The sequence below is a fragment of the Babylonia areolata genome, chromosome 27 (assembly GCF_041734735.1).
Source record: "Babylonia areolata isolate BAREFJ2019XMU chromosome 27, ASM4173473v1, whole genome shotgun sequence".
In the NCBI taxonomy this organism is placed as follows: domain Eukaryota; kingdom Metazoa; phylum Mollusca; class Gastropoda; order Neogastropoda; family Buccinidae; genus Babylonia; species Babylonia areolata.
The window spans coordinates 40967657-40981839 of record NC_134902.1 but is presented as its reverse complement, the minus strand read 5'-3'; the positions used below and the strand labels follow the sequence as shown (position 1 = coordinate 40981839).

General features: G+C 44.4%; 1 protein-coding gene across 1 annotated transcript in view; it reads left to right on the top strand.

Moving 5' to 3' along the window:
- LOC143301165 (uncharacterized) overlaps positions 1-14183 on the top strand; it is a 192097-nt gene that overhangs the window by 118707 nt on the left and 59207 nt on the right. Inside the window, exons 19-23 of the mRNA XM_076615254.1 lie at positions 4285-4446; positions 4810-4995; positions 5208-5227; positions 6114-6180; positions 9194-9313. Of these exons, the coding sequence (XP_076471369.1) occupies positions 4285-4446; positions 4810-4995; positions 5208-5227; positions 6114-6180; positions 9194-9313 (555 nt within the window). The remainder of the gene's footprint in view (positions 1-4284; positions 4447-4809; positions 4996-5207; positions 5228-6113; positions 6181-9193; positions 9314-14183) is intronic.

The window sequence follows — 14183 nt, the reverse complement described above, 5'->3', positions numbered from 1 at the left end:
CCTCCAGTCATTCCCCTTCCCCCTTTCTTTCCTCAACCAACACACATGCATGTCAGTGGAACAGAGACTACAGCTGAAGAGACCAGATGGTCACTTATATTGGTACAGTGCAAACTCAATGCTCATGCTAAAACAACTTCGCTGGGCAGGACACCCGGATGTCTGACACTCACATGCCAAAAGCAGTATTCCATGGGGAGTTGGTCCAAGGCAAACACAATACAGGCGCACCACAGAAAAGATTCAAGGACCAACTGAAGAAGCAACTATACCAAGCGGACATCAACCCCAAGACATGGGAGCAGTCAGCATCAGATAGAGGTAGCTGGAGATCTTCAACGCTCAGGGGACCCCAACACTTTGAGGAAACCAGACGACTGAACATCCAGGAGAAAAGAAGGAGAAGGAAAGACCCAGGTCCGCAGCCCAGCAACGCAGGCCAGATCTACACCTGCCCACAATGCCACAGACTCTGCAGATCACGGATTGGACTAATTAGTCATCAAAAGGCATGCTGCCCAACCCTGGCGGGAACTACCCACTAATCTTCGCAAGCGAAGAACCAGCCCATCACCATTTCTCTTTCTGGCTGTTGTTCTTCCTCCTCTGTTTTATGTTTTTTCATTGTGGAAAATGAGATTGTAAGAACATCTAACAATAATTGGTGTGATATTACAAATTGTATTTCTGACATTAGAATGTTTCTTATTTCTTCATAATTGTATACCGGAACTGCATATTCTCCAATAACATGATTGATTTCTTCTTTGATTTCATTTACATAAATTACATCTGCCACAAATTCCCCACTTTTCAAAGTATCTTCACTGACGGTTCCAAGTCAGAGGACGGAGTCGCTGCATCTGCGTTCTGTCCCGACTTCCCTGACCGGCCCTCAATGGAACACATCCTGTCTGACAGCTCGGTGTACACTGCGGAACTGACCGCACTGGTTCTGGTGGTAAAAATGGTTCTCTCTTCGAAACAAAAGAGATTCATGATCTTTTCCGACTCCTTGTCAGCCCTGGAGGCGATCGCCTGCAGGAATATCACTCATCCCAAACTGCTGGAATTTTATGAAGATTTTACTCTCGCAACGAAGAAAGGATACGAGGTTGTGTTGGCCTGGGTTCCCGGACATGTTGGCATTCGTGGTAACGAAAGGGCGGACCTGCTGGCCAGGAACGCTGTAAAGAAAGAATTATCCAGATCCTTTGTACCATACACAGACATGAAGCGGAAGGTGAACACTTACGTTAAGGATCTTTGGCAAGAGGAGTGGAACACCCAGACGCACAACAAGCTCTTCCAGATCCGTCCGGACCTAAAAGAGACCCTCCCTTCGGGGCTGAAGAACAGAAAGGAGGAGTCTGTGCTGTGCAGACTGCGTGCGGGGCACACTTTTTTTTACTCATTCTTACTTGTTGAAGGGGGAAGAGGCCCCTCGATGTATTCCCTGTGATTAGCCTCTCACCGTGAAACACGTGCTCCTTGACTGTTGGGATCTGCATGACGTCAGACACAGACATTACACGGCGGTTTCTTTGAAGACTTTGTTTCGTGATGTCCCTCCGTGGGCGCTGATGGACTTCTTAAAAGAAGTGAACATTTTTTACCAGATTTGAAGGTTTTAAACTGGGAGTTTTTTTTTTTAACTTTGGAGTGGAAAGTTTGAAGTGGTAACTCGTTTTAATTGTTTGTTTTTTTTATCCTTGTAGTAGTTATTAACGTGGCAATAGCCTTGAGATGGCCTTAGTGGTCGGCGAGGCTCTAAGCACCATAATTTCATTTCATTTCATTTACATAATCTATGTCTTTCTATAAAGAATCGTTGAATTTCCAAAAAAGACTTTCGTTTAATTTTTTCACCAAATGAAAGTTTAAGAAGTATCATTGAATGGTCTGTCCTATAGCCATATTGGATGTCTGCTTCATGTACATACTGTATCAAACATTCAGATATAAGGAAGAAGTCCAAACGGCTCTGTTGAAAAGGGGATGGTCTACGCCATGTAAAACGTGTACTGTCAGGGTTTAAGTCTCGCCAAACATCATACATATCTAAGTTCATCATAATATCTCTACTTTGTCTCTAGCTTTAGGGTTATTTATGTGTTTATAGTTAAAATAATCTTTATATGGGTCAAGAACTAGATTCTAGTCGCCTCCAATAATCAAGTTTGAGTATCCAATCTCTATAATATTTTTTTCCAGTTCATCATAAAATGCCAGGGAATCTTTGTTTGGGCCATAAATGTTTATGATCAAGAAATCATTTTCCATTGCTGTCAAAGAAATGAATATGTAGTTACCATTAGTATGTTTGTACACCCTTTTTTATTTTTTATCTTAAATTCAAAGTTGTTGTTGAACATAACAGCAACACCTCTGGATTGTGAATTATGAGATGCAAAGTGACAAGTGTAACCCCATTCAGATCTAACATACGATTCAATGTTTGGGTCGAAATGTGTACCTTGAAGGAGATAAATGGAGTGTTTCTTTTGTCTAAGAAAGTGAAAAACATCTCTCCTCTTTTTAACATTACCCAGTCCTTGACAGTTCATGGAAATAATGCTAATATTTTCCATTTTATTATACTATTATTGTGGCTAATATATCAAGTAATATATCAATATATCCACTCATTCTGTTGTTTGCTTGGTTACATTGTACAACTGTACAAAGGCTTTCATATAAAGAAAAAATAACATTGCTTTATAAGGACCCATCACTGAGTATCAATCATTTATATAATCCGCAATAAGACAAGCTAAAATAAAAACAATAAAAACAAAGTACATCAACAGAAAAGCACACATTTAGACATACAAGTAAGTTTTGGTTAAGTGAGTGGGATCTTGAGGCAACATTCGTGCAGCACTGAAAAAAAGAAAGAAAAAAAAGGGAAGCCTGTGTTCGCCACAACACACCCCCACACACAAATTGGTCCACTGGGCAAGTGAAACCTCCACACACGTAGCGCGGAAGGCACTGCACAGTTCTCTCCGGCACTGGGAGTTGGCAATATTGTGTCCACCACAGTCTGCATGAGTGGGGGAGTGAGGAACAGCGGGACGTGGTGAGTGGGAGAAGTAATGGCAAGGAGGGGGAGGGGAAACGACAGTCAGTGGAGGGAGACGCGGCAGGAGCGGGCCACACCAAGGATACAACAAGCAACAGCAAACATAGCAGTACACAGAGCTGAAGAACCACACACAAGCACGTGCACAAATCTTGCGAGGAGAGCTGGGGCTGTGAGTTTAAAACCTCTCAGTTGTGTGGAGATATGTATCAGTACATGTCTGTTTGGAAACAAAATGATGTATGAAATGAGATATGTATCAGTACATGTCTGTTTAGAAACAAAATGATGTATGAAATGAGATATGTATCAATACATGTCTGTTTGGAAACAAAATGATGTATGAAATGAGATATGTATCAGTACATGTCTGTTTAGAAACAAAATGATGTATGAAATGAGATATGTATCAATACATGTCTGTTTGGAAACAAAATGATGTATGAAATGAGATATGTATCAATACATGTCTGTTTGGAAACAAAATGATGTATGAAATGAGATATGTATCAATACATGTCTGTTTGGAAACAAAATGATGTATGAAATGAGATATGTATCAATACATGTCTGTTTGGAAACAAAATGATGTATGAAGTGAGATATGTATCAATACATGTCTGTTTGGAAACAAAATTATGTATGAAATGAGATATGTATCAATACATGTCTGTTTAGAAACAAAATGATGTATGAAATATGTATCAATACATGTCTGTTAAGAAACAAAATTATGTATGAAATGAGATATGTATCAATACATGTCTGTTTAGAAACAAAATGATGTATGAAATGAATGAACGGGTGAGTGAATAGTTTTGTCTCTTAACGTATTCCAATCATATAGAGTAAAAAAACAACAACAAAAAAACAAAACAAAAAAAACACACACACACACTCACAAACAAACAACAACAAAAAACCAAAAACACACTGCACACACAACCTCCTCCTACCCTCCCCTGCACATCCTGGGTTGTCGGTAAATGAAAGGGAACAAAAACAACGTCTTATGTGTACAGTTAGATGCCAACCTGTGTGTGTGTGTGTGGTTTATTTTGATTTTATGTTAATGATACTTGGCGGTTGTGTGTACAGACGTGCGTGTACGCGCGTGTCAGTGAGGGAACGCCATTTTAATTTCTTGTCATCTTTTTCTTTTTTACCTGTCTCGTATTGTTTTACCGTTGTTTGAACAGAATTGTGCACAGCGGGCAGTTTTTCCCCCACTGGGTTTGTTCCCTGTCAACCATGTCCTGCCGGACAGTACCTGTCACATGACCAGGGTGTCACCTGTGACCTTTGTCCTGCTGGCACGTGGACAGAGTTCGCTGGTGCACAAACCAGAAACGATTGTGTTGGTGAGGTTTTAGTTGATTTTCTTTATGTTATGGTACTTCCAGTCGATACTCCCATTTATCTTATCTCCAAACTATACTTCAGTTATACCTCTATACTTCAGTTATACCTTATCTCCTTTTTTTGTGGTCAGTTTTCTTGTCCTTTCCTGTTGTCTTTCTGCCTGCATCTGTCTGTTTGTCTGGGGAAAGATGGACATCCGGAGTGCATGTTTTGTAAGTGATCTGGTGTGATTCTGCCTCTTTTTTATTGGCTCTTGTGCGTTTTATACATCGTGCGTCTGTGTATCTCTTTCTTTGTAAATATGCGTGCGCACGCACGTGTGTGTGTGTGTGTGTGTGAACCTTTCCTGCTTTATTTCTCAGCTGCAGACATCAAGCTGTTCCCTAACACCAGTCTGACGATGTCACTGACGTCAGAGGAATCCTCGATCACAGCGGTGACATGGATGAAACTGGCGCCGAACACCTCTCTGTCTCTGACCTTTGAACTCTCCGTTCTGCCAGCCTCACCTCTGACCCTGCTTGTCTTCTGTAATGGCAGCAGTGACACTGAGGATCTCACTCAGGTTAGTGACTGACTTCAGGTGTGTGTGTCTTCTGTAATGGCAGCAGTGACACTGAGGATCTCACTCAGGTTAGTTAGTGACTGACTTCAGGTGTGTGTGTCTTCTGTAATGGCAGCAGTGACACTGAGGATCTCACTCAGGTTAGTTAGTGACTGACTTCAGGTGTGTGTGTCTTCTGTAATGGCAGCAGTGACATTGAGGAGGATCTCACTCAGGTTAGTTAGTGACTGACTTCAGGTGTGTGTGTGTCTTCTGTAATGGCAGCAGTGACACTGAGGAGGATCTCACTCAGGTTAGTTAGTGACTGACTTCAGGTGTGTGTGTCTTCTGTAATGGCAGCAGTGACACTGAGGATCTCACTCAGGTTAGTTAGTGACTGACTTCAGGTGTGTGTGTCTTCTGTAATGGCAGCAGTGACATTGAGGATCTCACTCAGGTTAGTTAGTGACTGACTTCAGGTGTGTGTGTCTTCTGTAATGGCAGCAGTGACACTGAGGATCTCACTCAGGTTAGTTAGTGACTGACTTCAGGTGTGTGTGTCTTCTGTAATGGCAGCAGTGACACTGAGGAGGATCTCACTCAGGTTAGTTAGTGACTGACTTCAGGTGTGTGTGTGTGTGTGTGTGTGTGTGTGTGTGTGTGTGTCAATAATTCACCAAGTTCGCAAGTAATGACACACAAGTTATGATTCGCCATGTATATCATGAGTTTTAATTCCCCCATCCCCACTCGTGAGAATTCCCTTACCCACTACATATTGTTGTTTCCTCATATCCCCACAAGTTATGGCACTTTGCATGTACAACATTTTATCTATCACTCCTTGGGTTGAAATTTATGGGTATCCAGCATGGGAACAGCCAGACAACCCAACTGCATACTGAACAAACATTGTACGAACCCCATCCACAGGAAGGATAACTTCTGCTCCATTACCCGGTGTTCGGATACAGCAGCATCAGAAAAAAACCAAGTCATTACTACTATGTTTTTGGTACAGCGCTCTCTTTTTTTTTTACACTCGCTGTAATATCATCAGTTTGATTTCCGCTGTTGTGGTTGTGATCGCTGCAACACGTGTATGTCTTATGGTCTGTCAAGGTGGAGGCCACTTCCGTTCAGGTCCCAGCGGAACAATGGACACAACTGGTGATGGTCAGCCAAACAGGTCACTGTCTCTCTCTCTCTCTCTCTCTCTCTCTCTCTCTCTCTCAGCGTGTATCTTCGGTTTGATAGAACACACACAGACATACACCTTTTTTCTTTTTTCCAATACGTCATGCATTCAATCCAGTTATCCATTTACATGCATTTCCATTTGCTTGAAAAGTTTCCAACACTTGATGAAGACACCAGCCAGTGAAATATCAGAGGCCATGGTGAAATGTTATCGTCAAAGATATCGATTGGCGTGTTCCAACCATTAGTCAGTGACTGTGTAATTTGCTGTCCCCAGTTAAAAGTTGACAGTGTCGGTATTGAGGGTCATGACCGAGTCTCCACTTCAGAACGTTCTGGTCAGCATTGGTCAGTGAGTAGTCAAATTTGGTCAAGAAGTCTTAATATTGCATAAACATCATAAAATGCCATATTTTGAAAACTTTTCAGTAGTGGTCACTTGAGTTGGCAGCGGTCACACTGCATCTTCTGCTCTGTGCTGGCGTTGAGTGCAGTCATCAGCAAACAGGACGTCTCTGATGACAGTCTGTTCCACATTTGTAACAGCCTGTTCCAGCTGTTCTGCATCTCCCAAAGTCTCTTCTGCACCTTTATTTTTTTGCATTAGCAAGAGTATCTTCTTTGGCTTGTGACGTAGGGTCGTTATGATACTCTCTCAACAGTTGATTGTTCTCTGTTATCAGTGCCTCTATTTCTACATCATTCTCATCAAACCAATCTTGGTTTCCTCAGGTTGTTGGTCCGAGATGTTCAAAGGCAGCAGTGTAGACAGCGTCTCTGAAGGCCATCCACTGTTCCTCAACGCTGGTCCCGTCTTCCTGTGGTGTGTCTGGCAGTCTGCCTTCAAGGTCGTCTGCAGATTCCTCTGCAACCTTGCTGCTTTTCAGCTTGGAGACATTCATTCTCTTTGCAGTCTTCTGACCTTGGGGTCTTTTCATGGGCAGATTGCGAAGCCTGAACTTGGACAATGAGGTGGTGGTCAGTCCAGCAGCTGGCACCACACATGGCTCTCGTCACTCTGACGTCCAGCCTGTCCCCCTTCCTGGTGATGACATAGTCTGTAAGATGCCAGTGCCTTGAGCGAGGGTGCATCCATGATGTCTTTTTACAGGTGGGTAGGCGGAACAGGGTGTTGGTGATGACAAGGTCATGTGTGGCACACATTGTGAGGAACAGAAGACCATTGCTGTTACACTTGCCAGTGCTGTGTCTTCCAATGATCCCTTCCCAGGTTTGGTAGTCTGTCCCTACTCTGACATTGATGTCCCCGAGAACAGTGAGCTTCTCTGACTGTGGGTCTGCTGAAATGAGGGTGTCAGCTTTTTCATAGAACTTACTTTAATGTCATCTGGGTTGGTCATGGTGGGAACATAGGCACTTATCAACGTTGCGCTCTTCTTGTTTGAGAGTGGGAGCTGAAGTGTCATCAGGTGGTTGTTGATACCCTCTGGGAGCTTGGTGAGTTTACAGGCAAGGTGAGATTTGATGGCAAATCCTGAGAGTGGGAGCTGAAGTGTCATCGGGTGGTTGTTGATACCCTCTGGGAGCTTGGTGAGTTTACAGGCAAGGTGAGATTTGATGGCAAATCCCATGCCTGCTTCTCGTCGTTCAGCATTGCTGCGACCACTCTAAAAGAATGTGTATCCACCACCATGTAATGCTGAGGGCTGCTATGTCCACATTGTAGCGAGCTAGCTCTTTGGCAACCAGTGCAGTTCTACTCTCTGGTCTGTCTGCCTTGATGTTATCCAGCAGAGTTCTCATGTTCCATGTGCCAAGGTTGATCACCATCACTTTCTTCTTTTTTCTGTGTCAAAAGCCATGAGGGATCCCCACCAGCTGCGGTAAATTTGCCAGGTAGAAGTGAAACCGGCGATATTCGAGGCACCATTTCTAGCCCCTTCCTCCATGGAAGTGAGCAGAGCGATCCTGAAGAGGGCTGCTCAGACACCAAGGAGGCTGCCCAACTCCACTGCTGCTTCGGTTCAGTAGAGAGCGACTCTATGCCCTGGGCCGCCTGTGTGCAGGTCTGTGACTACAGCTTCAGTGTATCCACACACCTGCTGCTTCACCACTCCTCCATCGCCACAGGACTTGAGGTGTTGCGTGACGTAGTCTGAAATCATGACTTGCTCTTGACTTGGATTAAAGTGAAGGAGAGTTACACAGGCGGTCACCCTCACTCTCTCGTCCCAGCCTATGTGGACCCAGTGGCAAGACACAGTGGAGAGGGCTGGAGATAGGTCAGGATGCAGTAGATGGCCAGCAGTGTTCTGCATGTGTCTCACTGTGCCCTTTTAGCGCTCCACGGCACATTGCTGAGAATTGCCTTTCTGCCCGTTGAACCAATGATGGCTTCTTCCGTGCAGTCCACCAAATCCAGGCTTCACACTCTGGTAGACAAGCCCTAAGTGTTGTGGGTCCACTGCAGTTCTTGCAGCATGTTGGCAAGCCTCCATACACATTGTTGGCATCCTCATCCGCCATTGCAGCCGTTAGGAGATTTCTCCTCTTCTGCCTGCTGTGCCACTGGGATCACCACATGCAGCAGGTAGTTCTGGGTTACATGGTTACCAGTAGCAGAGGAGAACCTATGACCTGACACACAAGTCAGTGTAAAAGTGTCTGTCTGACAGGAGATAGTGGGGTTACAGTGTGTACAATAACAGTGAGTCAGTGTTAATGTGTCTGACAGGAAATAGTAGGGTTACAGTTTGTACAGTAACAGTGAGTCAGTGTTAATGTGTCTGACAGGAAATAGTAGGGTTACAGTGTGTACAGTAACAGTGAGTCAGTGTTAAAGTGTCTGACAGGAAATAGTAGGGTTACAGTTTGTACAGTAACAGTGAGTCAGTGTTAAAGTGTTTAACATGACAGGAGATAGAGAGGATAGTGTGTGTGCAATAAAGAATGCCAGTGTAAAAGTGTTTAACATGACAGGAGATAGTGAGGATAGTGTGTGTGCAATAAAGAATGCCAGTGTAAAAGTGTTTGTTTGACAGGAAGTGGTAGCGTGACGCTCAGTCTGTACCATGACAGTCAATGGCTGCTGGACATTCCCCTGCCTCCGTTCCCCACTCCCTTCACCGCACACTTCACAGCATCCGGCCTGCGAGGATTAGGTGAGACTTTGGAAGGAAGGGAGGAAGCAGGGAAAGATTGAAGACAGCATTGATGTGTGGATGAGACTTGTGGAAAGATTGAAGAAAGCATTGATGTGTGGATGAGACTTGTGGAAAGATTGAAGACAGCATTGATGTGTGGATGAGACTTGTGGAAAGATTGAAGACAGCATTGATGTGTGGATGAGACTTGTGGAAAGATTGAAGACAGCATTGATGTGTGGATGAGACCTGTGGAAAGATTGAAGACAGCATTTATGTATGGATGAGACTTGTGGAAAGATTGAAGACAGCATTGATGTGTGGATGAGACCTGTGGAAAGATTGACCGAATGTGACTAACTGAATCTTCCAACATGTGATTTAATGTGTCTTGGGTAAATTATCAAAGAATGAGTAGGTAACCAGATCAACATAAACTTAGAAATGTGTCACACAGAAAATGTGCAAAGGGAGGCAGGAAGACCTGTTATGTATTCTTACAGCTGCTGCTGCTTCTGTTACTATTACTGCAACTACTACTACTGTTGCTGTTTTTGTTACAACTGCTGCTACTACTACTATTACTATTGCTGCTGCTGCTACTACTATTGCTGCTTCTGTTGCTACAACTACTACTGCTGCTGCTGCTGCTGCTTCTGCAAGTTCTGCTGCTACGTTGAGATAGAGGGCTACGTATGACATGTAGCATAGTCCTTCATCTTATTCCTTTTATCGATTCTGTAGGAATGAGACTGTGGGTTTGACTTGAAATTGTGAAAGTGTTTCTTGATGGATTGCGTTTGTTTTTGTTATTCTGCTACCAGAACTTCAAGTTATCTAGGCATAATTGTTTTTTGTTATTCTGCTACCAGAACTTCAAGTTATCTAGGCATGCTTGTTTTTTGTTATTCTGCTACCACAACTTCAAGTTATCTAGGCATGTTTGTTTTTGTTATTCTGCTGCCAGAACTTCAAGTTATCTAGGCATGTTTGTTTTTGTTATTCTGCTGTCAGAACTTCACGTTATCTAGGCATGTTTGTTTTTTGTTATTCTGCAACCAGAACTTAAGTTATCTAGGCATGTCTTCTTTGCAACATGGCATGTATTCCTGCCTGTCAGAGTTCACCATTTTTGCACTAACTCATGTCCCACTTGCAGCCGTTTCCTTATATACCTGGTCAACCTGTACTACAGACCCATGCTATATACCTGGTCAACCTGTACTACAGACCCATGCTATATACCTGGTCAACCTGTACTACAGACCCATGCTATATATCTGGTCAACCTGTACTACAGGCCCATGCTATATACCTGGTCAACCTGTACTACAAGCCCATGCTATATACCTGGTCAACCTGTACTACAGACCCATGCTATATACCTAGTCAACCTGTACTACAGACCCATGCTATATACCTGGTCAACCTGTACTACAGGCCCATGCTATATACCTGGTCAACCTGTACTACAGACCCATGCTATATACCTGGTCAACCTGTACTACAGACCCATGCTATATACCTGGTCAACCTGTACTACAGACCTATGCTATATACCTGGTCAACCTGTACTACAGGCCCATGCTATATACCTGGTCAACCTGTACTACAGGCCCATGCTATATACCTGGTCAACCTGTACTACAGACCCATGCTATATACCTGGTCAACCTGTACTACAGGCCCATGCTATATACTTGGTCAACCTGTACTACAGGCCGATGCTATATACCTGGTCAACCTGTACTACAGACCCATGCTATATACCTGGTCAACCTGTACTACAGGCCCATGCTATATACCTGGTCAACCTGTACTACAGGCCCATGCTATATACCTGGTCAACCTGTACTACAGACCCATGCTATATACCTGGTCAACCTGTACTACAGGCCCATGCTATATACCTGGTCAACCTGTACTACAGACCCATGCTATATACCTGGTCAACCTGTACTACAGGCCCATGCTATATACCTGGTCAACCTGTACTACAGACCCATGCTACATACCTGGTCAACCTGTACTACAGGCCCATGCTATATACCTGGTCAACCTGTACTACAGGCCCATGCTATATACCTGGTCAACCTGTACTACAGGCCCATGCTATATACCTGGTCAACCTGTACTACAGGCCCATGCTATATACCTGGTCAACCTGTACTACAGGCCCATGCTATATACCTGGTCAACCTGTACTACAGACCCATGCTATATACCTGGTCAACCTGTACTACAGGCCCATGCTATATACCTGGTCAACCTGTACTACAGACCCATGCTATATACCTGGTCAACCTGTACTACAGGCCCATGCTATATACCTGGTCAACCTGTACTACAGACCCATGCTATATACCTGGTCAACCTGTACTACAGGCCCATGCTATATACCTGGTCAACCTGTACTACAGACCCATGCTATATACCTGGTCAACCTGTACTACAGGCCCATGCTATATACCTGGTCAACCTGTACTACAGGCCCATGCTATATACCTGGTCAACCTGTACTACAGACCCATGCTATATACCTGGTCAACCTGTACTACAGGCCCATGCTATATACCTGGTCAACCTGTACTACAGACCCATGCTATATACCTGGTCAACCTGTACTACAGACCCATGCTATATACCTGGTCAACCTGTACTACAGGCCCATGCTATATACCTGGTCAACCTGTACTACAGACCCATGCTATATACCTGGTCAACCTGTACTACAGGCCCATGCTATATACCTGGTCAACCTGTACTACAGACCCATGCTATATACCTGGTCAACCTGTACTACAGGCCCATGCTATATACCTGGTCAACCTGTACTACAGGCCCATGCTATATACCTAGTCAACCTGTACTACAGGCCCATGCTATATACCTGGTCAACCTGTACTACAGACCCATGCTATATACCTGGTCAACCTGTACTACTGGCCCATGCTATATACCTGGTCAACCTGTACCACAGGCCCATGCTATATACCTGGTCAACCTGTACCACAGGCCCATGCTATATACCTGGTCAACCTGTACTACTGGCCCATGCTATATACCTGGTCAACCTGTACTACAGACCCATGCTATATACCTGGTCAACCTGTACCACAGGCCCATGCTATATACCTGGTCAACCTGTACTACAGGCCCATGCTATATACCTGGTCAACCTGTACTACTGGCCCATGCTATATACCTGGTCAACCTGTACCACAGGCCCATGCTTACTGTGCTTTCTCCCCCTGTGTCTTACACACACAACCATCTTCTGTCCGTGCCTTCTGCAGCACCTTTTCCTTCTGTCGTCAATGACATCAGAGGTGTGGCTTTAGATTACCACCTACCCCATGTTCACAATCATTGTGCAGGACGTCGTCAGCTGAGGGAGAGTAAGGTGTAGCGTGTGGGATTAACTTCAACAGTGTGATTACTGTGCTTCTTTCCTCTTTTCCCCATGACTTCTCATCCAATTTTCGCATTGTGACTTGGTGTGTCTTCCAGTTCAGCTTGCAACTGCTCACACAATGCATCCTTGGATTCTTCGTCACTTTCCTTTGTTGGAGCATGTCGGAGCATAACGCGGGATGATGGTGGTGTTGAAGTGTTTCACTTTCACCCTACTCTTTATGAGTCTGTTGTTGACAAACTTTCCACTCCATGTGACATTTCTCTGTTCTTTCTTCAAGAAGATGGCTTCTCCTGGTTGCCGTCTCTTCCTGTGTTGAGCACTGTTTCTCCTGTGTTGATTTTGTATCTAGCTGATCATGTCCATCTGCTTGCATTGGTGATTAGAATGTGTAGATCGTAGCTTCTCATCTCTAAAGTACCAGGAATTTCTTTAGAGATTTCCCCTGACCCACTTAGCATGGACTGAGAGGAACGGAACTTGGCACAGTAATTTGTCTTTCTCTACAAATGTACCGCCAAGGGTGATGCACTTCACCCATCACTTTATGTAGCTGTGTAAACCTCACCTGTAGAAGACTGCAGCTTGCGCCACAAGCCACAACTTGACCTCTGAAATAAGCGTTTCATTGTCTGGGAAGTGCTTGCCCTTCAAAATTAATGGTTGGAAAGAGGTGGGAGTCAGATGGTGCGAGGTCAGGAAAGTAAGGGGGTGAGGAAGGATATCATAGCCACAGGATCGTGCTTCGTTCTGAGCAACATGCGAGTTGTGAACGGGGGCGTTGTCTTGCAGGAGGCGGACACCTTTGGTCAGCATGCCACATTCAATGGCCTCTCTCAGTTTCTGCAACAATGAAGTGTGGTATGTCCCGGTAATAGTGGTAAACTTTGCCAGGAAATCCATGGGAGAACCTGGGAGCACGTGACTTTTTTATGCTTCTGGAAAGTTGTGAGCAACCAGAGAATCTATCGTGCAGACAACTTCCGCATGTGCAAACGGTCATGGATGATTTTTTTCCACAGACCCCACACAGATCTTCACATCTTCGGTTAGTTGGCAAACGGTTATGCGGCGATCCTCCAGAATGGCGGCCTCCACTTGCTGGACGGTGTCTTCATCAATGGCGGACTGTGGTCGTCCAGGAATGGGAGCCATTTCCAACGATGTCCAACCAGACCACACTGACGATGCCAGTGCTTGACTACATCATACAATGGGGTGTCCTACCCATAAATCTCTTTCATCTTATCAAACGTCTCCCTTGGTGTGCAGCTTTTCAAGTACAGAAATTGACCACTGTGCATTCAGCCAGCTCCATTATCACACCTCACTCCACCACTGCACCTGTAAAAGAGAAAGTGGTAAAGGTTCAGAAATGCAAATTACCACATGAACTATAGAGATATGTATTACTATAACTGTGCAATTTCTGCTTCCTACAATAAGCGGAAGTAAATCTGGGGAAATACTTGA